Source organism: Pempheris klunzingeri, chromosome 3 (genome assembly GCF_042242105.1).
Source record: "Pempheris klunzingeri isolate RE-2024b chromosome 3, fPemKlu1.hap1, whole genome shotgun sequence".
NCBI classification, from domain to species: domain Eukaryota; kingdom Metazoa; phylum Chordata; class Actinopteri; order Acropomatiformes; family Pempheridae; genus Pempheris; species Pempheris klunzingeri.
Genome location: NC_092014.1, coordinates 11,057,120 through 11,082,984, shown reverse-complemented (window position 1 = coordinate 11,082,984; position 25,865 = coordinate 11,057,120). Strand labels below are relative to the sequence as shown.

Genomic DNA, 25,865 nt, shown 5'->3' with positions numbered 1-25,865 from the left:
GTCACTCTCGATAATAAATCCACTATTGCCCAAAAATAAGAAAATATTCCGTCACGCTATCTAATTGGTTCAAAATGTGAATATCTCTGAACACTGATTTGAAACAGAACAGAATTACAGGGCGATGTTTGCGCTGATTACAGGACAGTTAGTGTGAATTAGAGGGGATGCGCAGCAGGAGGCTGGGTACGGAGGCTGCACGATGGATCTGAGAGTGTGCGGTGCTTCAGGGAGGAGCGCTCCCTCAAAAGCGAGCGGTGCTGTCTTGTAAATGTAGCAGTCCAGCCTGAGCGGAGCAGCGATCAAACAGGGCGCAGCATCAGGGATTCAAGGGACTGCAAGTACAGGAAGAGGCTCCGGGAGGCCCGAGCGAGGCAGGTAGGATGCTATGAAATGTGCAACATGTGAATTTAAATGCAGATCTTCACCTTCTCATCGGTATGTGTTGGCTTCCATGTGTTTACTAGATAATAAACGTGGTTTTAATGTGTGATCGTTATTAGGATGGTAAAGCCGTGCTGGATTTTATACTCCTGGTGACATTCAACTTTCTTTTTTTTTTTCTTATCGGTCTTGCTTCCAGAGAAACAGGCTGCACTGTGGTTATGAATCCTAGCAGACATCAATCTTTGAAATTTCATATGTTGTTAATGGCTGATGTATTCGCATAAATTGATGCAAAAAGTTTTATTCGGTGGATCATAAGACTTCATGTTTATGGTATGATGATGTCAGTTATACACAGCATTTCATCATACTATTTATCACCTTATAAATAAGAATGGGATAAATATACAAGTTTTGTCATATGAAGCTTTAAAAGCTTTCAATGCAAATTAAAAATAGAATTTCTGGATCACATGTTCTCAGTGCACAGACTGGGCTTGCTTGTGGTACAGCTGTGGCCTGCTTTAATTCCAGTTTGATAATTCAGTTGTCAGCCCCCAACTAAACAGCTCTGACTGAAAATGAGAGGGCTTAATTATAGGATAGGCAATGACCTGTTGCCCCACCCAGTAGCCTCATATGGAACATTGTGTTTAACACTGTGTGTGGGGCCACTGTGCTACACCCCAAAAGTAAACTTCAAAACTGGCTTCAAAACATCACATGTGACAGACTGCTGCCCTGTAATATATGGGAGGCACCCAGTCCTGACCCTCACATCGCTGGCAGCACCCACCTCACATGTGGTTACGGCACCCAGAAAAGAAGGGGTGGTTCCATGTAGCCTACTGTAACCACTTTGGTTTGTTCACTACAAAGTTGGATGTCTTTGCAGAGAAAACAACAAAATGTATTTCTTCTGTCAAAACATAAAAAAAAATGTTGGTGAACAGCTTTGTAGACTAAGCTGCTGTTATTCAGTCGTCATGTTATCTGGTAGATGAAGTGAACGTCAGTGTGGGTAAAACCAAAGGTTTCGAACATGTGCTGTCTGTCATTCTTATTACTGTCATGACATTTCTATTGTCAACATAATATGCAAGAGTATTATTTATGACTGACTGTACTAGCGTTGCTGCTACTATGATATCAGCATCTACTATTACCACAAGTATACCTCTTCTACTAATCCTACTCCTACTATCACCACCGATTACTACTGTTGCACCAACACAAATCAGTGGTAGAAACTAAGTACATTTACTCAAGTCCAAATTTGACCTGATTATTTACTACTACAACTACTTTATTGCTACTTATTTCCATTCCATGCTATTAATACTGCTACTCCAGAATGATTCAGAGGCCAAACATTGAACGTTTTACTCCAGTGCATTTAGCTGTAGCTATAAATACTTTGAAGATTAAGAATTTAGGTAGATAGCTTATGTAATGTGATGCATTGTTTTATTAAGCGCATTTATAGTATGAAGTATTTAAAATTAGCCCCACACACAGTTACAACAATTAAATACTATTTGGACACTAATGCATCTGTATCAGAGTTTTTCTATTTCTAGAGTATGTCTACGCTGTATTATTGCTGCTCTCCACCTTTTAAAAAAGTAAACGATCTGAACTTCTTAATCCACTGCTCCTACTAATGATCATTTTTAAAAAAAAGCACATCATATCCCAAGGTCCAGAAATATAATCTTTTTATCAATAAGCCACTGAGGAGCTCTTTTTATTTTCCTATTTCAGAGCCACAAACAGCAGTGTGCATAACACCACGGTGCTACACAAATTTGTTTCAAGTACTTCAGAAACATCCTGTTCAGTGAGATTTTCTAACCACTGTAATGGAATGAGGCATAGACACCACACATTTAACATTTTGAGCATCTATTACTGAAATGAAACAAAATATGTGGGAAAACAAAATGAAAAGCAAAACTTTTTTTGTACTGCTGAACATGCAGTTTCAAGCCTTAATTTATAGCATGTACATTCTAACATATGTAGTCAGCTCCTCCCTGTAATGTCACCAGTTGCAAGAGGGCTGGGCCACCTCTGGTGTCGCTTATTTTTAACCTCCCTTTGATGAAGACCATCCACACGATGTGAAGAAGAAAATGACTGGACAGCTATAGCAGCGTGTTATTATGAAGGCCCCAAAATGGAGTCGAAGCCCTGGTAACACTGGAGTAAAGTACAGCCTTCAAGGCAACTGGGTGGCTTCTCTCGAAATAGCTTGTACGAGTGGAGGCAGCCAAGTTATCCATTACGGACTGTGACCATGTGGAATAGGTTTTTCTGCCAGTTTTCCATCACCACCCCACCCATTCCTTTAGAGTGCTTGGTGCTCCGGCTGGTGGGAAAGCACTGCGCACTGTACACTAGGGAGGAGGGGTCCAGTGGAAAACTAGCCTAATGGAGACACTCTGCTGACCTCCCATGTACAGTACACATAGTGCAGTCTACGAGAGAACACTAGAAAATAAACACCTTCCATGTCCTCTGTATTGAATATCGCATTGATCGGTCCCAGAATATTCACAGATACAAGAAAATATTAAGACTTGTAGGTTATTTTTAAAGGAAACATCCAGTCAGCACAGAAAGTATTGGGCTTTTCTAATCGTTTTGGACAGTAAAGTCAATATTTAGGCTACAACAACCTCCATAAGCCTAAAAAATCAGAACATCCAGTTTTTGCCACAAAAATTGGATGAGTGTGACCTCATGTAGCTGTGTGAATAATAACTGTTGAATTTGTAGTGCCGATCTTGACACCAGCGACTGTTTTACATCTTATCTCCTTTCTGATAACCATAACCACAATCTTTTATTAACCTTATGAACATACAGTTGAATGTGAAAGTTTATTCTAGACCTTTGAAATTGTAGTTTAAAAAGAAACTACCCCAACTCAAGCCCACTCACTAGGAGCTTTCAGCCTTATTTTGCGGTCTTCTTGTTTGCTTACCTTTTAAGCCAACATGGACAAGAGGCTGTAAAGATGGACGTTGGTTCTAACCCCCTAGAAAGCTGAACAGGCCTCTGAAAACCCCAGGGATGAAACAGGCCTCCCAGAAATATACTCTCAAGAGAGATGGAGAATATGGGGGAAAGAGAACAGCAACTGAAGGGTGCATCAGAATGGCAGGAGGGATGAAGAGGGTTTTTGATTTGAGCTTTGATGCTTTTAAAAGATATAGAAATAATCTGTTCAATCAGTGTATACTCACAATGTTACCATCTGGGTTGATTCCTAATCTATTGGTTTGATAATGATGGAGTAATGCTAAGTTTAGTAAATGCTCAATCTATCCAGCAGATAACAACAGGTCCATTTCACTGACAATGGTTCATTTCTAATTGTTTTGGGAGGCAATGACATCATGCCAGAGTCACAGGGACATTTTGGAAGGAAAAACCTATTTTTCCCTTCAGGTTGGAGGACTTGTTGAGACTTTTACATACATTTTGACATTCAGATGAGCTGAGTTTGAATGTAAGACTGTCCACAAATCCCAGTTAAATCATTACTAGCACAGTACTAGTCATAGTGTTTCATTAATCACAATCGATGGAGCATCAGCAGCATTTGTCTGTAGATGACACGGTCACCACAGTCTCTCAAATGTTAATATTACAGACAGACATCTTCAAATTCACAAGTTAAAACTGATCTGATCTGATCAAAAAGGACAAAAAAAGACACATTCATTTCTCACAGTCGTGATGTAAACACTTTGCTACACAAGCAACAGAGAGGCTCCATAAATGTCTTTGACATGGAGGATCACAACTTTCAGAATATCTAACCACAGAGCTGCAACATAATCTCACCAATAACATAACGGACATGGCATTGTAATTGGCTTAAATTGTTTGTCTGCTCTTGTTGATCTCATTTGCCATCTTGGCCAGTATTAATAAACCCCTTTAACTCCTCTAAAGTCAGACTTGGTTCTCTGTAGTCATCCATCAGTTGCATAACAGAGGCTGAATCTGCTATGGGTTAGTCAGAGGGCAATTTACTATAAGCCTTCCTCCAATGTAATAATATTTTCCCAAAAATTGATTCTGATGAAACTGATACTTTCAGCAGGTTTCTTGTATCCAGCCATGATCTATTTCTATCCCATCTTTTGTCCCAATGCCAAGTTTTGTCTCCAAGTAAACATTCATTCTGTATGTATCCCAGGTGACATTTATTGTGATGCATCTGAGGGCTGATTGCAGTTTCCTCGAATCCATTAATGGAGCTGTTAAAGGGACTAGAAGCCTTTTAGACGAAAGAATGACAACGACCATCGCTGCAATGCTCTCTCAAGTCATTAACTGAATAGATCTCAACAACAAGCATTGCAATAGCTCATCTCCAACTCCATTTTTTGTCTGGGTTTCATTAATACTCATTTACCCAGCAATCAACTCATATTCTATGTTATTCTATTTTAGCTTGGCTTAGTTTATATTTAATGTATTGTAGCTTATCTTATCTTAGCTTAGCTTAGCTTAGCTTAATTTAGTTTAGTTTTATTTTGCTGACAAAACAGTCTCACCACAAGGTCCATTTAGTAGGTGGCGCTTTTAGTCGTAGACATGATCTTGTTCAGCAGATGGACTTTGTTCAGTTGTCAGAGACACTGGAAAAATGTCCTCGACATGCTTGTAAAAAGATAAATATGCATGATCAAAAGTTCCAGAACAACTACTAAATGGACCATGTTGGTGGTGAGATTGTTTCCAAGGTCAAGAATGAACTTTCAATTAAAAGTTTTTTTTTTAATATAGTCTAGTTACTTTTGCACACAGCTTGAAACTTTTATAAGGACAGATCATGTTTGCCTGCTGAAGTGACCATAGCAGCTGCTTGTTGAGGACATAATCAAGAAAGCCAAAACAGTGAGATGGAAAGAAACTTTGGAAGGCCCAAAATAAGAGTTTGACTGAGCGTCCAGACAGAAAGCTGTCATGGTGGTTCTGGTGAATGTCCAGGGAAAGGAAAATATAACACAGCATGAACTCATACAACCGCATCTAGAAAAGCTGGCTGCTATAAACTCTGAAATAGCTTTTCTGTCTGAAATGGACATTTCAGGCTGTTGAATCAAGAGCTTTGCATCAATAAAAGCTCCATCTCTTGCTTTGCTAATCCCTGGGATAAAGAAGGATGGAGACAAACGTAAACGACATTTCATCTTCTCCCTGTGTCTCATCGTGGTGATCTTGGCACTCTAACCTGCAATTGTTTACACATGTGCATTTCTATCTTGTGCAGATGACAAGTGTATGCTTGTGCTTTCCAAACCTAAGAGTTTGTCAGTTTCCAACCTTGTTTTCTCTCATTGCAGCTAAAAAGCCTCAACCCAGAGGAGCGGTGTCTGTGGATGGACAGTGCAGGCACCCATGGCGTCACAGGAGCTTGTGGATGCGAAAGACTCTGCCACTGCGAATCTGAGCCCCGGAATGGAGGGTGGTGCTGTGCCCAGTGGCACTAAAACCTGTCCTGTCCATACCCCAGGCGGAGATGACACAAAGAGGGGCTTTCGGAAAGGCATAGGGAGGCATAATGACTACGTGAAGATCTCTGTGCCAGAGTCGAAGGTCAATCGTCTGCCCATGGAGTGGTGGAAGACAGCAGTCGCATTCTTTTATGCTGGCTTTAACTTGGTCCTGACCACAGTCGTCATCACTATAGTCCACGAGAGGGTCCCGCCCAAAGAAAGTTCCCCGCCTCTTCCTGACAAGTTTTTTGATTATGTTGACAGAGTGAACTGGGCATTTACAGTGACAGAGATCAATGGCATGGTGCTGCTTGCCATTTGGTTGATCCAGTTGTTCTTCTTCAGATACAAGTAAGAACCTTTGGCCCTGCATGGTACACATATTTCCTTTCAGCTTCAAGGATAAATCTGGAGATATTCTATATTTTTGTTAGAGGAGAAAATGTATTTTCACTGCAGAAAAAACTTTGGTCAGGCTTTTTCCTTTTTGTATTGGACAATGAAACTGTTTTGTGGTTATGTGCTGTAACCTGTCTTTGCTTTGCACGTGTCTTCCCGTAACTTCATTATATCATATTCTATAAGGCTATATGGATATATTCTATAAGGCTTCTATAAGGCTACGTTACAGGTCCTTTTGACTACAGCTTTCCCTGTGTGATTGTTCAACATTAGTAGTTTAGAAAGCAGTCTGTGGTGACCAGAGCTGACAGCATATTATGGAGGATTTCCTTTGTCATTAAGTAGTCTGTGTAAAAAATCTTTATATGATACTACAAATCACAATCAAAACACGTTGACTCATCTCACTGTGCAAGATAGTCTCAAGCATTTTAGATTCAAGAAGATGTTTTCCTATTCATAAGTGGCATTATATATTAATGAGACCACAACATTTAAGTATCGCTCAATTGTGGCCCTAATATTGTCCATTTGCAGGTCAATAGCAAGCAGGCGGTTCTTCTTCCTCATTGGCACACTGTACTTGTACCGCTGTGTCACTATGTACATCACCACCCTCCCTGTACCTGGCATGCATATGACTTGCGCTCCAAAGGTGAGTAGCATGAAAACATCACAGTGAGCATCAGCTGTTGTTGCTCATCCGTGTTCACCGGTGTACCCTCTGGGGCTCGTTCTGCACAACCACACAAGAGAGGCAGCTATAAAAAAGCCATTTTGACTTTTTACTGCCTCAGGACAACAACGATATTGAGGTGCATCAGTGTTTGATTAACAACATGTGCTCCTGGCAGTCTGCTGGGTTGTGTAGTGCAAAAGGATCACAAGTCGGACAGTTAAGTGGTTGTTTTGCTCCCAAGATTTAGAGAAGTGCTGGACGACGTATGGAAGCCTTTAGCTATTGGAAGGAAGTGAGTTATCCTAAGTAATTTTACCTATAAGAAGTAAGCTGTCCTCAGTAATGAGGAAACAGATGGCCTGGCTCTCTCTAATGGTTATCTGAACACCGGCCCCTTTTAAAGCCACTAGTTAATATGTTAAATCTCATTGGTTTAAAACCCCAAAAGTGTAAAAACTACATATTGTGATTTTACCAAACTGTTTCCCGTTTGGATGCAGTACTTTCCTGTAGTTTTTTCATCATGAGGTTGTCCGGTAACCATTCTCTGGCCCCGGGTTCTTAAATGTGAAAAACTGCTGCTTTTCTTTGTTTTAAATCACTGTACATTTCTTTGACTTCTGAACTGTTGGCACATTTACTTTTTTCTAATGTTTTATTGAGCAAATTATTGATTGAATTAAAAACAATATTTGGCAAAGTAATTGACGATAAAAATAATAATTTGCGTACTTAATGTTGCCGCTGTTTCTCCCACTTTATGTCCGCTTCCTGTTCTTTATCAGCTCCACGGAAACTCCCAGGCAAAAATCCAGCGAATTTTGCGATTGGTGTCAGGTGGGGGTCTGTCCATTACAAGCTCCCATCTCTTGTGTGGAGACTTCCTCTATAGTGGCCACACTGTGATGCTCACTCTCACCTACCTGTTCATCAAAGAGTGTGAGTGCGCAAAGTAACATTTGTTTATTTGATTGTATGGAATAATTTATGTGAATTTGCCGTGAATAATATATGAGCATGGGGACCTTCAAGGGACTAATAAGACACGAATAAGTGGCACGTGTTGCCATTATTACAGCTGAAACATTATTGTTTGTATTATTTGAAAAACTATATGTTGCTTGGTATAACCTCATTTGCCAGTTTCTTAGGCACATCTAACCAAACCAAATAAATTGTGCTACACAGAGGTTATAATGATCAGTTTTCATTTTAATTGTTTCAGAGAGGTATTAATTCAACTTAATGGTCATATGCTTGTCCGGTTGTTGCAGAAAATCCTTCACATTACACCAAAATGCTACAGACTGTCTTTTTTTGACAGTGGAAACATAGAAGAACAGACCACAAATGTATGTGGTCATGAACATTTCTAACACTCTTGTCTTTCTTTCCCTCTCTGAAGACTCACCGCGGTCGTTTTGGTGGTACCATCTGATGTGCTGGCTGCTGAGTGCTGTGGGTGTGGTGTGCATCTTGGTGGCACATGAGCACTACAGTGTGGACGTGGTTGTGGCCTATTTCATCACCTCCCGCCTGTTCTGGTGGTACCACACCATGGCCAACTTACAGGTCTGAACACAGGGTGGCTGATTGTGTGTGTGTGTGTGTGTGTGTGTGTGTGTCTTGGAGTGCAAGAGAGTAAAAAAAGAGGTCTAGGAGCTGAAGGTTCCTCTCTCACTTAACTTTATTACACATTAATCATTATACGTGGAGTCTGCCTGGTGACACATTTTGTTTGCGGAGTTTACCTCAAGTGTACTGGCTCAAAAATTATTACACTTTATGTTTAAAGAAAATGGTCATATATTACACATAATTATATATTTACAGTAAGTATAAAGTATATGTTTAGACTTTGTGTCACAATTCTTTCAACATCTTTCCCTCAAAAAGTCAATATGTGGGTTTTTCAACATGGTGAACCACCCCCTCTACTGGCCAGAAAATAGATAGACAATTGATATTGGGTGGTGCCAAGCAAAATTATTCTTCAAGTTACATTAAAATATTAGCTAGTTAACATGCTACACATTCAACACACTTTTGTATGGGTATCTTTTAATGGCCAGTATGAATGGAAGGAATGATTACAGCCAGCAAAAACTGCTTAAATGTATTTTTTTAAGGAAATAAGCTTGAAAAAAAAAACCCATTTTTTGGATCTCCACTAGCTTCCATAAAGTGGTCCCTAAGAACAAAGCCCATGTAGTTCATCCTTGTGAAACGGATACTAAAAACATCTGACATGCAGTGGCACTGAAAGTAATACACACATTAGTCACATTATGACAAAAAGTGATGGCGGGGATTTTAAACTTTTATTATTACTAACGTTATTCTAAATGATGACTTTTTTTTTTGACAGACTCTGAAATGCTCACCCAACAACTACCTCACCAACACCTGGTGGAACCCTCTGTTTAACTTCCTGGAGAGGAACGTCCAAACCTCGGTGCCATGCTCTTACAGCTGGCCCATCAGCTGGCCCCCTGCATGCCTTAAGAACCCCTGCAAGAAATACTCCATGGTACAGAGCACACGAGAGGAGTGACACGACCCCGATACCCCAGCAGTGTTGACTGATAATACTCATTCAATCTTGTCTACTGGACAGGAATATAATGTTACCAAATGCATAGCAATGAGAGAATTTTTTCCACAAAAAATGTATCCTGAAGGATAATCACATTGTCTCTGTATCTTCTCTGTTGTGTAAATTTATTTATGAGATAAAGTCCTGCAAAGCCGCCATTGCTTTTGTAACTGGTACTTGTGTCAGCCCCTGTGTCTGCTCCAGCAAATTTCAGACATAAATGGACAGGGTTTTACAACTGGCTTGCTGATTTGTTGCAGTATTTGCAAAACTTGATTTCAGATCTGCTACCGTAAGTCTTTCATACTGTATGTGTTGACAGGGTTTACCTCAATATGATATCATTGTGCTCGAGTCACAAGGTGCCTTAGTGTGTTTCAAGTCAGTAGGCGTTCCAAAACTGCCATTACAAGTCTTAATGTAGCCTATTTGTTATTTTTTAATTTGTATTATTATTATTATTATCATCATCATCATCATCATCATCACCGTCATCATCGTCATCATTATTATTATCATCATTATTATTATCATCATTATTATTATTGTGTTCATTTTAGTAGCTTTGAGTGTATATATCTTAGCTGTAGTCTCAACATTGTACTATTGTATTAAAATTTAACCATATTAATGTTTCAGTGTTTTCTTTGATTTAATGAAAGTCATTATGACATTATGTTATATACTGCAACTGCATGTTGACAATTTTATACTTAACGGATCTCTTCAACTTTTAAACTCAACAAGTTATATTTGACACAAGTCACAAGAAATATTTTTCTCTGAAGTAATTCATATGGCATGAAGTCTAATAGTCTAATTATAGATAATGCCTCTCTAATACATAGATATACCACATGCATATCTATGTATTAGAGAGGCATTATCTATAATAAGGTCAGGATTGCAGGACTGCATATAGTATAATATAATCAAATTTAGCATTCAATCTATTGCCATATTTGGATTAAATATTTAACAAAGTTTTCATGTTTCATTAAATAAATATGCAATTTTTTTTTAAATTTCATTTGCAGCTGCAACATAAAGATTGCCTCTCTTATTCATTAGTAGGTAGCATCAGAAAAACCAAAGACCAACCGAACCAAAGTACTAAGAAAAGGAGAGAAATTTGGAGTGTCATTCAAATGAAGATCCTAATATCATGTAACTGATTCGTTTTACAGTTTGTTAACCTTTCCATATATATATATATATATATATATATATATATATATATATATATATATATATATATATATTTAGTACTACTGGTGTTTATACCTTAGAGTAAACATATTTATTTTACTACCTGTTTACAAGCTGTCTGTCTGTCTGTTTTAACCTGTGCTTACCAGTTCTCATTAAGCAAATACATTACATTACTGCACAACCTTCTTACTGCAATGTTCTTTTCTATTTTATCTTACGTCTTATTTTATTTTATACATATATATTCTATTCCTGTATATTAAATTAAGGATTGTTATATGTCCTTTGTCTTTTTTTTTTTTTTCAACTTTACTTGCATGTTTCTATACTTTATAGCTGTTGAGCATTATTGGAACGGAGCCTGAGATTTAAGATTTTCATTGCCAATGCCTGCTTCACTGTAATTGTGCACATGACAATAAAGAACCTGAAAATTAAAATGGAAACCAAATGGATTGATATGCAACTTTAGTCACATAAAAACAAATAATAAGACAAAGCCTATTTTAAAAAAAGGGTCATTCAAACTCCCCCTTTGAACTGAGTGTATGGAAAGATTTCACTGCATAGATACTGATGTTAGGGATGGGATTGCTCATATTATGGCCTACAATCTTTTAAAACAAACTATTACCATGATTGGTTATTTTGTGGCCACTTTAATCCCTGAAATGTCACTTTCGTGGCAGCGTTTGGAGGAACTGACATCCTGCAGTTTGATTGAATTCAATCTAATCTAAATTTGCCCATTTTGTTACATTGTAGCGAACAGTACCCCTTTAAGACCTGGCTGAAAATCCCAGCCAATCACAGCAGGCCAAAGCGCTGTCAGCCAATAGAAAGCCAGTAACGGCACTACGTTGATCCGCGCCGCCTGTCTCCGTTTGATAACAATACAGGAAAAGCGTGAGAGGTTCCGATAATATTCACCTTCACCGCGGTGTGCCTTTATCAGCGATTCAATGAATTCTCCTAGAAATGGGATATCATTAGTAGCTGCCTGAATTCAGTACATTTGACTGTGACGCCATGGTGTCGCTGTCGTTGCTGCAGAACCTGTGCGGCGCCCTGCTGTCACATGAAAACATTGCAGCTTTGCTGGTATTCCTGCTGGTGTATAATTTAATGACGTTTTATCAGAGACGACGCTACCTCGTTAATGTCCCGCCTGGTCCGACGCCGTGGCCAGTAGTCGGTAGCTTCGGCCGCTTTTTTATCCCCGCTTTCATCCGGAGGAGGTTTGAACAACAGTCGGACAGTCCCTACAAAAACGCCGCCGTTGCGTTCACGGAACAAGCCAGCGTTTATGGCAACGTGTACAGCCTTTTTGTAGGGAGTCAGCTGGTGGTTGTGCTTAATGGCTACGAAGTGGTCAAGGATGCTCTCTCAAACCACCCCGAGGTGTTCTCCGACAGACCAGCCACTCCTGCTATCACCATCATGACCAAACGCAAAGGTAAGCTGCATTAAAGGACCATTTCAGCTCTATTTCTGTGCTGAGTAAACCTTAAGAATGTACTAGACGCACTCAGTCTCTATGTTATTAGTTATAGTTAGCTAAAACTAATACAGTCCAATAAGCTGTGCTATAAATTTGGTGTTTGAGAGTTTGAGAGAGGTGTTGATTGAGCTGTACTGTCCTTTTGAGGGCTGCAGCCTAGTTGGTGCTGCTCTTAAACTATTGATTTATACTGAGAGGTGTTTCTAATATTAGTCTGATCTCACTGATTAAGTAAATATGGTTTTGTTGTGTCTGTATAACCAAAGTCAGATTAAAGGATCAGTGTGTATTTTCTCAGGTGTAGCCTATTCATGCAATACTGGCATGTCTGTATGCACATTTAAAGAGTTGTTGAAACTGTTTCAACCAAAAAACTGAACATTACAACATTCTTGTAGGTAGGATTTGGGCTTGTAAATATAGCTGTAGGCTAATTTATAGTAAAGCTCTGTTTATCACCTTGAATCATACAGTTCAAGTTTCACTTTATTTGTCATATGCAGGTTAACACAGGGTCAACGGTACAATGAAATGTAGAGGATGAGAGAAGCTCAGCAAAGAAAGCAATAATATAAGATAGGATAAAATAAAATAGAATGAAATATAAAATGAAATATGGAATTATGTTCATATGAAGATGAGGAAAAAGTGACATTGTTGCACAAAAGTGATGAACTTAAAGTGGCTCAGTAACAGTACAAGGGCTATGCAGCAAACAGGTTGACCACCAGCAAAAAGTAACTAAATGCTTGGTTTTCCAGACTTCAAAATAAAACTTTTTTCATTGGAAGGCATGCATTCTGAAATGTAGGCTTTATGGAGGAACAATACAAGCAGCCTGCTGACAAGTGTAACTGTGTTTATGGGTAGAGTTTAATGAGTCCATAGAGATATGACTGAAAACTGATGACCTAACCCTGACCTAAATGCTCTCTTTGTTGGGGTTAATGACCTGAGCCATATGCTGCCTCATTTCTGGTTTGATCTACTTTAGGAATAGTCTTCGCACCTTATGGGCCAGTGTGGAGGAAGCAGCGCAAGTTCTGCCACACCACGCTCAAAAGCTTTGGCTTCGGGAAGCTGAGCTTGGAGCCTTGCATCCTGCAAGGCCTGGAGACGGTCAAATCAGAGCTGCTGCGACTGAACAAGGAGTCAGGTGGCTCCGGCGTGGACCTGGCCCCGCTGATCTCCAGCGCTGTGTCAAACGTCATCTGTTCACTGATCCTGGGTCAGCGCTTCCATCATGAAGACCGCGAGTTCCGCACTATGCTGGACCAGATGGTTCGCGGGCTGGAGATCTGCGTGAACAGCGCCGCAGTCCTCATCAACATCTTTCCACTGCTGTACTACTTACCTTTCGGGGTATTCAAGGAGTTACGGCAGGTGGAAAGAGACATTACAATGTTTCTGAAGAGGATTATTGCAAAGCATCGGGAAACATTAGATCCTGACAACCCAAGGGATCTTACAGACATGTACTTGATAGAGATGTTGGCCCAGCAAGCAGCTGGAGAGAAGGGCAGCAGCTTCACAGAAGATTATCTTTTTTATATAATAGGAGATCTCTTCATCGCTGGCACCGACACCACCGCTAATTCAGTTTTGTGGATTCTGCTCTACATGGTCTTGCACCCTGATACTCAAGGTAAACGTAGCAACAGTCCATTCAGTCCGTACACGCTCTTGTGAAATCCAGCACTTTGTGCAGTTTGCAAAACTGACCTCCACAGTGACACTGGAGTGCAGCTGTGGGATCATTACCTGCAATATCTGAAATATCTCCACTCACATTCTGTCTGATTTTGATTCAATTACGTGTTAAGAAGTAAGTCATTATCTCACTCTATTGGCTAACCACAAAATCATAATACAGAAAATAAAGTGTAGGAAAACACTTAGGATATGCACCAACAATCACATTATTTGCAAGAAATTATCACAAATCAACATTTAATATATTTGAATTAATGATACAGTGTGTTTATAATTTCAATTTGTAGAGCTTCAGAATTCAAATGTTTCAAATGTTTTTCGGCTCGTATTGACCATAGATCTTGTTTTGTTACATACATGGAAAACCCTTTGCTGAGGAAAAGGGAACTGGAAATCATCTGTGGGAACCCACGGCTCAGAGATTTCCTAATATCAACATCAACATAATATCTGGCTGGATCATGAATTTAACCACTTCTCCAACTATTTCAAAGCGTGCATTTCACTACCTCTTTCTTGTTATTATTTTGACTGGTAAAATGTGTGTCCAAAAGTCATGCTCATTTTTTCTTTTCTGATTTGTCGTGATGAGGACTGCATTGCTTCATTAATGTCGCTTTGCTTCTACTGTTTTGATTTCAGAAAAGGTCCAGGCAGAGATTGATGAAGTGGTGGGCAGACACCGGGTGCCGTCTTTGGCTGATAAGGGAAATTTACCTTTTACTGAAGCCACCATTATGGAGGTGCAGAGACTGACTGCAGTGGTTCCTCTGGGTATTCCTCACATGGCCTCTGTGACAACAGGTAAACACCAATGAGTCCCCTTTGTTCACTGAATCCCCTGCTTATGCTCAAATAGACAGATCTCTGAATGTCGTGCAATAATTGTATCACAGGGATAATAAAGATCTAAAGAAATTAATTTGGTTGATTTGTCAAATTTTCACAATAATCTGATTTGCTGAGATGATGGCGTTGACATGTATTTCTCTTTCCTTCCTTTTTTAGAGTTCAAAGGCTACACTATTCCCAAAGGAACCGTTGTTTTACCCAACCTGTGGTCTGTCCATAGGGATCCCACCGTGTGGGACGACCCAGACAGTTTTAACCCAGCACGCTTCTTGGACGCTGAGGGAAAGTTACTCAGGAAAGAGTGCTTTATACCATTTGGGATTGGTATGCCACTCTCTGCCCATACAGGCTAAATAACTAAAACACTGATCCAGAAATTAATTTCTGTGCACCGGGCTCAAGTGATTTATCCCCTGTGTCCCTCAGGTCGCAGGGTGTGCATGGGCGAACAGCTGGCGAAGATGGAGCTGTTCCTGATGGTCACCAACTTACTGCACGCCTTCAAATTCAGACTCCCAGAGGGAACGCCTCCTCCTCCCCTGCATGGACGATTCGGCCTGACGCTGGCACCTTGTCAATACTCTGTGTGTGTGAGCCTTCGGAGTTAGTCATCAGTAACATATTGATTATTCAAGCAATAATTTAGTCCATACAATTTCAAAAGTAATAAATACCCATCAGAAATGACCATAACCATAGTGGGTATTACATTTACAACAACATGACGCAGAAGGGGCACCACGGTGGTGTCCGCTGACTGTCCGCGGCCTTTCTGTCTGGAGTTTGCATGTTCTTCTTGTGTGGGCTCCCTCTACGTACCACAGCTTCCTCCCACAGTCCAAAGACATGCAAGCTAAGTTCGCAGTATACGTAATGGATGGATGATCCGTACGATGGAACCAGCAAATGTTTTGTACACTTGATAATCAAGCAATAAGTAAGATCTATTATCAAGATTCTATTGATTTTTCTTTAATGTATCAGCTACCTGATTAATAAGGTCAGTATTTTGCCAGGTGCCTTTGAATTTGGAAGGTACCTGGTGAATATATGTACAGATATTTTATTAGTTTTCTGTTTTATGGCGTATGCCACTGATTTATAGAAATTAGCACACATATCTATCAGTATAATATGCTTTACTTGGAGATTAGAGAAAGATGTTTATTATATGTTTTAAGAATTTACCGTAAAGTGAGGCTTCCGCACATTTAGATCTATGCAGTGATGGATTATTGGCAAATTGTAAATAAAAGCAGATTATTTTAAAGAAATAATTTCCTCAATTTATCATGACTTATGGGGGGGGGGGGGTTCCCTCAATGTTTTTGGTTTAAATGGTTAAAATTTGGAATGGGATTAGTTGTTGCCCTGTGAATAAATTATGAGGTAAGACTTCTTTTATCGATCAACTTTTAAAATATAGTTGGTATAGATTCAACTACCAAACAATGTGTAGTTGAAATTAGCTCCACCTTGACCAGCAGCAACAAATGTTAAGAGTAATAATCAAACTGTATAATACATAACAATACAACTCCTGCAAGGACCATTCTACATGCATAAATACTTTTTACCTACTTTTGCTAATTAAAGTGAAGCTTGCTGACAGTAATTTCGTTATAACATTGTACTTGTACGATCTATTTTTAGATTCTAGATGTTAGATAGCTGACTCTGAATAATCGCGCAAAAGGATTGTCCAGGAGTTGTCTTCCTGTATCACCCAAAGTAAGGAATAGTGTAGGAATATCTTGCTACACCTGGTCCATCTGCAGAAACTCCTGTGAATTTGTGCGAAAGGTCGAGGAAGCGTCAGCGTGATCACGTGACCGCCGACCTTCTGTGCAGCCCCGGCTCAGTCACTTCAGTCTTCAGTCCTCAAGTCCTGTTAGCAGGTCCACACACACCATGGCCTTCATCTCTCACCAAATCCGCAGGAGCTTCTCGTCCTCGGCAGTCAGGAATGTCGTTATTAAGCACGTAACAGTCATCGGAGGTGGACTGATGGGGGCGGGAATTGCGCAGGTAAGCGACGAAATGCCTTTGGTGTCTGTTAAGCTAGCAGCTAGCTTTGTAGTAGCTAATGTTAGCCAGCTGGCTCGGTGTAAACCAGACTGTGAGCCTCAAAGCCGAACTGTGAGTATGTTGTATTAGTGTATAAGTATCAGCAGGTACCACAGACGGTATATAAACAGATACCCAATGGTGAAGGACCCCCCCTCCCCCCCTAAGAGACAGCTGCCTCATGCACTTTCCTACAGGACGTCCCACACAATGTTAGAAGCTATGAAAAACCTGAGTTGCAAACACCAGTAAGTAAAAATGTGGCTCATTCGTGTGGAAACAGTATGTGTTGTATGAATCATGGCACCCAGGTAACGTTTTGTTAAGGTTCTCTTATAAGCTCACAACAAAAGTGTCACATTTCCTACATAATGAATGTTTTTCATGTCTCTCGGCACCATCACTCATTGATCCCCAGAAGGAAGATGTGTTAGGAAATAGTCGGGTTGTCATTCATTAAACGCAAACGTTTCCTTGTGGTGTGACACAACAAGAAAAGACACTCAGATCTGAAGGGAATCTGAGAAGATATGAACTTTTGCCACAAGGTGTCGCTGTCCATATTTGGTCTCTAGTAAACTGCAATTGGAAGAATATCAGCTGTGTCCCAAAAATATACCTCCTTCTAAATGTATACAGTCCCACAATATACAGGCATGTATGTGTACACAGAAACCAATGAACTCTCTATAATCAACTCTATATTGTTTGTCTTTTCTGTGTATGCGATGTGTATCTCCTCCACTTCCTTTAATGTATTGCATTGTGGGACAATAGTGTACAACAGCACGCTCAAAAATCTATTACACTGACTTTTCTTGTGTATCTTCATTTGGGACACAATTCTGGTGTCTGGTTACATTTGCTGTTTTACTTCCTTACTGTCAGGTAAGACAGGGAAGTCGAGCAACAGTGCCAGCCACTATCATTCGCTTTAATCACGAGCAGCGTTTAACCAGGACCGCCTTATCCGCACCCACCTCAGCATCAACTGACAGTGATGGCTGCGTTTCTAGTTGTCTTGAACTAGAATTTCTTTCTGAAAGGTTGCTGCGACAACCGGCCACTCGGTGACGCTGGTGGACACAAACGGCGACATCCTTAAAAAGTCCGTCAAGGGAATTGAAGGGAGCCTTAAAAGAGTGGTAAAGAAGAAGTTTGCTGATAAACCAGAGGTGAGACACAATAGAAAATATAGATTAAAAGAAAAGTGATGAGAGAGTGAGACGTGCGTCATTAATGGGAGATATCACATTCGTTTGATTTGTTTCAGGCAGGTGAAGAGTTCATCCAGAAAATCCTGCAGAATGTGTCGATCTCGACGGATGCTGGATCCGCTGCTCAGGGCTCGGATCTTGTGGTGGAGGCCATTGTGGAAAATCTAAAAATCAAACAGGATCTCTTCAGCCAGCTTGACAAGCTGGCACCACAGTAAGCACCATCTCGTTTCTGCTTAAATTATCAGCTGTAATCGCAGCATTAGAAACGAGAGCGGCAGCAGTGTAGCAATACAGAAGTTTTATCCGGGAGACTGGAGTCCTGTGGTGATGTAAAGAGGTGATGTTGATAGTTTTTTGTACACACACACACACTGTGCATGAGGGGTTAGGATTTGGCTAGTATTCTTTAGGGTTTACTTTTCAGGGTTCAGAGTTTTTTTTTAAGTTTATTGTGGATTAGAAACTGAAATGCACATGATGTTGAATTGGGTCACAAACACAAAGTTTGGTTTGGGGTCAAAATATGTCCAGATGACTTCAGAAACTTTGCAATTTGTCTTGGCAAAACTATGAAATTATATACATTGTGTCTACTCCCTGCTGAAACTAGTACAGAACACAATGAAAACCTGATATTTATACTTCATTCAGCGTTTCTGAATACTAATAACTGAACTCCTGTGAATTTCCAAATCAATTTTCTTTTCAAGCTCAGAGGGAAGAGACAGAAGGTCAATAAAAGTTCTGAACAGCATGTCTGCTTTTATTACAAACTGCGGTGTGTTAGTAACTAACTGTTTTTCGGCACTGTGTGTTTTTTAGACATACCATCTTTGCCAGCAACACCTCCTCCCTGCCCATCTCCGACATCGCCAGCTCCACTAACAGACTGGATAGATTCGGCGGCCTTCACTTCTTCAATCCGGTCCCTATGATGAAGCTTGTAGAGGTAGGGCCCGGAAAAATTATTTCCATTAATTTGTGTGTTTAACAAAAACCACACTGATACAGATTGTCACGTACTAAGAGATAATACAACAATATATCTATATAGTGTATAACAGAGCAACAAGCTTATTTAAAGCTTACTACTCTTTGACCTTAGCCCATTCACACACTGTTGGCAGAGACTCTGCTCATCAGGGTGGAACTAACCATTCATATATTCACACGTTGAAACGCAGCTTTGGGAGCAATTTGGGTTTCAGTATCTTACCCAAGGATACTTCAACATGGACTGGAAGAACAGGGGATCGAGTTGACCTGCTCTGTCGCCCCCCTTCTTCACAGCCCCTGTCCTTGTTTAGGCTTTTGTATTCAGGTTGAAACAACTGAACAACAAGGACAAACAGATTTGAAAAAAAAAACCCAGACTATGTGCGCAACTGTATGTATTGTACATGATTGTGTCTGCGTTGACCAGTGGATGCATTCAAACCATTCAGAGTTAATATTCTTGCTTTTGTATAAGCCACTGTGTCAAAATAATATCCTAACCCACCTCAAGTATGCATGCTTCATTTCATACTAATGTGGGGATTAAGAGAAAGCAACACAGCGAGTCTTCATAGAGAAACCTTCCTAAAAATGGTTGTTAAAAGAGCGCTTGTCCATAACAAAGACTTAAGGCAGAAAAGCAACAGTACAGTAAGAGATAGATAAATACTTTATTTCTGGAAAGAGTGGAATACAGTGACTAAAAGTCTGAATTACAGATAAACTGGTGGGGGTGAGAATGACTCACCTCAAGTTGGTGAAAACCTGTGTATAACTGCTGGATTATCCACCTCTCACAGGTCATTGCAACCTCAGCAACCAGCCAGGAGACTTTCGATTCCCTGCTGAACTTCAGCAAAGTGCTCGGAAAAACACCAGTGTCCTGCAAGGTTAGATCTGCTGTCTGAAGTCATTATTGCTGTAGTCTCCTAAAAAAATTATATTGAACAGCCCACTCAGCAGCATCCATCATCTCTGCATTCAGGACACACCAGGCTTCATTGTAAACCGCCTACTTGTTCCTTACTTATTGGAGGCTGTCCGGTTGCATGAGAGAGGTACGTTATACCTGCGTGAGCGCCAGTGATGTCAATAGTAAAATTGCCGTAGTTTGTGTGTTGGGATCATTAGCTGTGATGAAATGTCCGCAGCTATCTGTCTTTGGAATTTTAAGAGGAAACAAAAGACCTGCAATTATAATTCTGTATCTGTTTGATTGACTTTTTCAGCTTTGCATAGTTACCACTTTCTGTTTTCCTCCTCAGGCCATGGCTCCAAAGAGGACATTGATATTGCCATGAAACTTGGCGCAGGTTATCCCATGGGGCCCTTCGAGCTCGCCGACTATGTGGGACTAGACACCGTGAAGTTCATCATTGATGGTGAGTAAAACTGTGCAAAATACAGATGTGAATATGACTAACATAAAAAAGTGTGACAGCCTGCGCTAATATGAAACTGATGCAAGGAAGGAGAAACAAAGCTTTGAAGAATTAACTGAAATGTTGAACGTTAAACCGTATCTCTTTTTTTGTTATTGAATATCTTAAGGTTGGAGTGCAATGGAACCTGACAACCCACTCTTTGCCCCGTCGGAAATGCTGAACAAGTTGGTTGCGGAGGGCAAATATGGCAAAAAGACAGGAGAAGGATTCTACAAGCACAAGTAATTTAATGAACTCAGAACTTCAACAATAAGCCTTCCAGCAAGGACTGATAAACAGAAATACAATAAAGTGCCTGTGCCTTCTGCATAAAAGATCTGCCTGTCTGTCAGTCTTATGGATGTCCACTAAATGGGTTTTCTTTTTAAGTGTGAAGGGATTAAATTTAATTAAATAGATTTTTTCAAACACTTGGTGCTTGTTCTTGTCATAGGAGTGAAAGGTGACTGCTTTGCACATAAAGACAAGGGTGACACTTAAAACTCAAACATAATATGAAAGCCTGTCATATGTAGTGTTTCCCTAAGTTTAAACCATTTGTATAGAATGTAAACTTTACGGTTAACAGTCCTACTTGATATAACACTTTGTATGTTTGAGCTTTATCAGATGTGTTGAATGTATTTCCACTCTCATAAAACATTTGTAAAGCTGATTTTCGGAATATTTTTAAACGTATTGTTTGCAAGCGTGTTTCCTCGGTAGCCGTCTTCTTCTTCCATGTTTTTGCCGGCACATTTCTACCACCTGTTGATCAATGTGAAACCTTTGGCAGGAACATCTCTTGTCGTGTGTGTGTTTGTGTGCACGAGAAACAAAGTGGCTTACTCATAGACTTGATCCATACGAGAGTTATAAAAAGCTCCAGAGGGAAACTTTAAGAGATCCTTCAGCGTGCATCCATGTAGTAGATAAAGGACAAAATCTGCAGTCCAAGCAAAAATGTGTTCTAAAGTTTGTCTGAATCTAATATGAGGCTTCAGCTGTCAGAGTTAAAAAAAAAAAAAAAGGAGGGAATTTTGTACTAAAAAGACTAACTTCAAAGTTATCCAGTTGATTTGAGTATGTCAGACCGCTGAAGCCTCACATTTGCTGCATGTAAACTTTGGAATACATTTTGCTCAAAACAAGGACTATGGATCTATAACCCATCACTTACATTAAACCTGACCAGCATGAACCTGATTAGTGTTTGTAGACAGACTTGGGAAAAGTGTGAACCCATCTTTTTAAGATCCCAGGCATGTTTAAAGCCATCAAAAAAAAATTCTCTGGTTTCAATAATAAGTTGTCAGATAGCATTTTAATCACAAAAAAGGTTTGACTACCTTCTCCCCCATTGAAAATCCAGAGGCTTTTCAATAGTCTTCTACTTCACTGAAAACTCAGATTTAACTGAGGAACGTACCTCCTTCAGTGGATCAATGTGAAAGCAGCCGTCTAGTGTCAAACTCTGAGCATACATCATTGTGCACAGCAATGCTCAGTGAAGTAACAATGAGCCAAAAACATCTAAGAGAAAGAGGACTTTTATTTAGATAACATTGTAATTCTAATGTTAATCCTATAAATGTCAAAGAGGAATTTAGTGAGTTTTATTCCAATCAGGATGAAGGATGCAGGGCGTCACTCAGGTTGTGTGTAACATAAACATGCGATTTTGTGCTTTAGAAATAAAACTGACTTGAATGCGTAGAAATAATCATTGGTCAGGTGCTTCCAGAAAGCATTTTGTTAACCCAACATTAACACAAGGTGGTGCTGCTGTCTTGCTTGAAATCATTTGAGAGGCTCAACTCAGATTTGTCTATTAATAGAATTTTCCATCGATCTCTCTTTCAACAAAAATGTTGTTTACTTCAAAAATTTCAATTGTTACCCAGAGTTTACTTTTTAAAGAACTGTTTGTTTGACAGTTTTTACATTGAGAGACAGAAGAAAAGATGAATTTCACTTTTGAAATCAACTTGTTCCTCAATTGAATTTTTTTTTTTGGACTCAGATGACGTAGGTTTCTCTTCTCAGCGTCGTTGCAATAGTACTGTATAAAATGTAGCCCCAAGGGTTGTGCGTTTTGGGGGGTTTAATTGCTTGTCAATTCCTTTACGGATTTTCAATTTACCACATTGAATCCAATGTGTTTGACCTGCTTTCCGCCTTAGATACAGAGCGCTTCCACTCATGCATACTTACATTACACTTCAAGGATGACGCAGACTGTTACATCTGGCACTTCTAGCTCCGGTCTCTCCACCACACACGTGATCAAATGAGCAATGGTGCCTTTTTATTTTTCTTACAAAAAACAAAACAAAAACATGTTGAAACAGTTCAAATATGACCACTTGGGAAGCAAAATGCTATACCAAGATGACAGTGACCCAAAATATGATAATTAAAAAAAAGGAATTCATCAAGTAATACTAAAATAGAGCATTAAAATCAAAATGTTACAGAGATGCTTGCATGGAATAAACAACATGGCTAAAGACCACACTATTAGCTACCAGAGAGAAAAGACAAAGGTCCATTGCAATAAAAGAAAGACTGCCAAGTGCTGGGGTAAATATATATATCTGCTTCATTTGTCATGTTTTAGAACAATAAAATATAGGCCTCTGAGCTATCACTCTCGCCTTTGTCCTAATGTTGCCTGCAAAAATACCAAGAAAATTGACATATCCTGACAGTTTTAAAAAGTACACATACTGAGTATTATTTTACATCTGAGCAAGACTCGAGGTCACTATTTGTTACAAATAGTTATCAAAAGAAGCCTTAAGTTTCAATTTTCTGCAAGACGCTTCAACAAGAAAAATGGCTTTCCTGTGTCCAAAGCTTATTTTCATATATACCACTATAAAAAAAAACAATATTTAAAAAAAAAAAAAAAAAAAAAAAAGGAAAAATCACTAAAATATACACCGAGAAATTGAAACAAGGGTTCAAGGTACAAAAAAGCATTCAAAATAAAACTCAGTCTAAAATGAAAAGCAAATCAAAATGTTGATCCTTTTTTGCACCAACTGGTCAGCGACAAACTAAAATGGCGTCTTGAGGACGTTTCTTAGACAAGGTGAGATCCCTCCATCTTCCTTAGTGCAGTCTAAAAAGAGGTGTTTGGTCGGTCGGGCGAAACCCCAAATGGTCTCAAAAATCCAGGGGGAGAGAGAGATAGAGAGAGAGAGAGAGAGAGAGAGAGAAGGGGCGAAGGTGATGAGGGAGTGAATGTCGGCCTATTGAACTATACAAAGGGACCGAGGTGACAAATAAATTACAGTAACTCAGAAACAGGTGTCTGGAGTGTTTGGGCGGTGCAGTGGAGTTTGTGCGCACATCAGAATTGCTGCTGTTTTTCAGTGCAGTGCCTTGGGTTGCAGTAAAGCTGATTGTAAAGGAAACTGACAAAACAGACGTCAAATTGATGTTTTCTGGATTTTTCGGTGAGAGGACGTGGTTGCGTGAGAGTGCTCCTACTAATCATGATTGTCTTGTTCAGTTCAGTTCAGTGTCTCTACAGCAGGCACCTTCAGGAGGGGAGTAGAGTTGAACGGTGAAGTGTTTTTGGTGGTGGTGGTGGTGGTGGTGACTGTGCTGAAGGGAAGGGAGTAAGGATAGGAGGGGTTGGGAGGGATGGGTGAGGGGTAAGGGGGGGGGGGGAGGGTTGGTGGGGTCCTCTGAGAACTGGAGGCTTCAGTTTGGAGATTTAAGTGTCTTCATGGAATCTAACAGGCCTCCATCTCTAGCAGAGGGCCCGTAGCTGCTGCCTTCGCTTTGCATGTGGAGAAATTGTTGCGTTTTCCTCCTGAGGACAAAACAAAAAAAAAAAAAAAAAGAAGGAAAAGACAGACAGACGGGAACAAAAGACAGGCAGGTCAATCAAATGCACAAACTATGAAGTAACTGCATCTGTATACAAAAACACTGCTGCTCTTTTCTCATCTGTGAGGGAAGGGGGGGAAAAAAATGAGATTAGAAACACATTAGTAACCAGCACCAAAACACTGGTCACATTTATGTCACATTAACCAAAAGCAGACGTATCACGATGAGTCAGAGTGACTCGAGTGTGTCTCATCATGGAAGCATGCCTCCTCTGTGACAAATAACCCACGATTACCATCTACATAATCAATCTTTTTTTTCCCCCCTTCACAGTGTTACAGCTGATTGAATGAAAGCCTTCGCTGCAGTGTTGAGCAAAGCGCTGAACTACAGAGGGGTTATAGGTCAGTGGCAGGATGTGGGCCGGCCAAGCTTTGATCTAGTCCAACATGGGGGTTGCTGTGACCCAGCTGGCAGTGCTACGCTCTTCTTTGCCCTTCCCTGACTGACTCACTCCTCCTCTTGCTCTCTCGAGGCGAGCACCCAATTGTATGGCTTCTGGTTGACATTTAGGCCGCCGCTCCAGGTGGGCGACGGGAGAACAAGGATGGCAAATAATTCTACAGCACAGGAGGATCCCCGCATTGACCCAGTTGGTTAAAAACTAGTTCAATGAACAATGTTGGTAATTATCTGGACGGGTTCAGGTGCAGATTGACGCCGCTGTGTGAAAATGTTACCTGACTGCTCAATCCACTTCACAGGACTCATGAAATTGGCCCCTTTCCCTGACAGGGAAATTGTTTGTCAAGCTGCAAAAGTGTTCTTTTCCCTCTCATGATCCGGGCTTGAGCTAACATAACAGAGTTAGCTTCAGTTATTGACAAGCCAAGGAGAGTTATTTTAGACCCGAGCAGCATCAAATAGAATCTGTGATCAAAGTGGAGAGGCAGAGACAGAGGTGGATGGATGCCTCCTGCGACTAAAAAGATGGATGTTTTGTGAAGACGAAAAAAGGAAAAGAAACGGTATTAGTTTGCTTTTCCCTTGTGGCAAAGCCAAGAGTGCGTTTTTGTAGGAGAGAAGTCAGCTGAGCCCTGCTGCTCGCTGCATCTTAACACTCAAAAGCCATAACACACAGACACACACACACACACACACACACACACAGACACACACACACCACCCTGCAGACTGCTTTACCACATGTGGATAAAAGGGAACAGAACAGAGGCCACCTTTCCCGAGGAGAGCTGACCCTGAGCCGCACGGAGTAGAAACTGAAAGGAGCCCAGCGCTCGGAGAGAGAGAGAGAGAGAGAGCGAGCCCCTGTCGCTTTTATTTACCTCCGCCGCCCTCTCTCTTTTCATCCCAGGATCTCAAAGCGGGCCCGCACGCCCGACACTGCACCCTGTTTCCTGGGGAGCATTTTTCCTTCCCCCACCACAGAC

General features: G+C 40.4%; 3 protein-coding genes and 1 long non-coding RNA gene across 4 annotated transcripts in view; all 4 read left to right on the top strand.

Annotated features, from left to right (window-relative positions):
* Positions 1 to 25,865, top strand: part of LOC139225635 (uncharacterized) — a 223,735-nt gene that overhangs the window by 15,717 nt on the left and 182,153 nt on the right. The window lies entirely within an intron of this gene.
* Positions 290 to 9,541, top strand: sgms2a (sphingomyelin synthase 2a). The gene is made up of 6 exons (XM_070856428.1): positions 290 to 378; positions 5,754 to 6,257; positions 6,846 to 6,963; positions 7,773 to 7,926; positions 8,393 to 8,559; positions 9,356 to 9,541. The coding sequence occupies exons 2-6, from the start codon at positions 5,809 to 5,811 to the stop codon at positions 9,539 to 9,541; spliced, it is 1,074 nt and encodes a 357-aa protein (XP_070712529.1). The 5' UTR covers positions 290 to 378; positions 5,754 to 5,808.
* cyp2u1 (cytochrome P450, family 2, subfamily U, polypeptide 1) lies at positions 11,708 to 16,086 on the top strand. Its single transcript, XM_070856427.1, has 5 exons — positions 11,708 to 12,251; positions 13,291 to 13,941; positions 14,652 to 14,813; positions 15,018 to 15,185; positions 15,288 to 16,086. The coding sequence occupies exons 1-5, from the start codon at positions 11,825 to 11,827 to the stop codon at positions 15,467 to 15,469; spliced, it is 1,590 nt and encodes a 529-aa protein (XP_070712528.1). The 5' UTR covers positions 11,708 to 11,824; the 3' UTR covers positions 15,470 to 16,086.
* On the top strand, positions 16,724 to 21,244 carry hadh (hydroxyacyl-CoA dehydrogenase). Its single transcript, XM_070827775.1, has 8 exons — positions 16,724 to 16,889; positions 17,975 to 18,103; positions 18,202 to 18,359; positions 18,971 to 19,097; positions 19,945 to 20,034; positions 20,130 to 20,202; positions 20,410 to 20,526; positions 20,696 to 21,244. The coding sequence occupies exons 1-8, from the start codon at positions 16,773 to 16,775 to the stop codon at positions 20,812 to 20,814; spliced, it is 930 nt and encodes a 309-aa protein (XP_070683876.1). The 5' UTR covers positions 16,724 to 16,772; the 3' UTR covers positions 20,815 to 21,244.

Excerpts from the sequence above, each read along its gene's own strand:
- cyp2u1 (XM_070856427.1), top strand. The coding sequence starts at position 11,825 with ATGGTGTCGCTGTCGTTGCTGCAGAACCTGTGCGGCGCCCTGCTGTCA. Across the intron at positions 12,252-13,290 it reads CATCATGACCAAACGCAAAG|GAATAGTCTTCGCACCTTAT; the intron begins GTAAGCTGCATT and ends GATCTACTTTAG. Across the intron at positions 14,814-15,017 it reads CATGGCCTCTGTGACAACAG|AGTTCAAAGGCTACACTATT; the intron begins GTAAACACCAAT and ends TTCCTTTTTTAG.
- hadh (XM_070827775.1), top strand. The coding sequence starts at position 16,773 with ATGGCCTTCATCTCTCACCAAATCCGCAGGAGCTTCTCGTCCTCGGCA. Across the intron at positions 20,203-20,409 it reads TGTCCGGTTGCATGAGAGAG|GCCATGGCTCCAAAGAGGAC; the intron begins GTACGTTATACC and ends TTTCCTCCTCAG. Across the intron at positions 20,527-20,695 it reads CGTGAAGTTCATCATTGATG|GTTGGAGTGCAATGGAACCT; the intron begins GTGAGTAAAACT and ends GAATATCTTAAG.
- sgms2a (XM_070856428.1), top strand. The coding sequence starts at position 5,809 with ATGGCGTCACAGGAGCTTGTGGATGCGAAAGACTCTGCCACTGCGAAT. Across the intron at positions 6,258-6,845 it reads TTGTTCTTCTTCAGATACAA|GTCAATAGCAAGCAGGCGGT; the intron begins GTAAGAACCTTT and ends GTCCATTTGCAG. Across the intron at positions 6,964-7,772 it reads ATATGACTTGCGCTCCAAAG|CTCCACGGAAACTCCCAGGC; the intron begins GTGAGTAGCATG and ends GTTCTTTATCAG.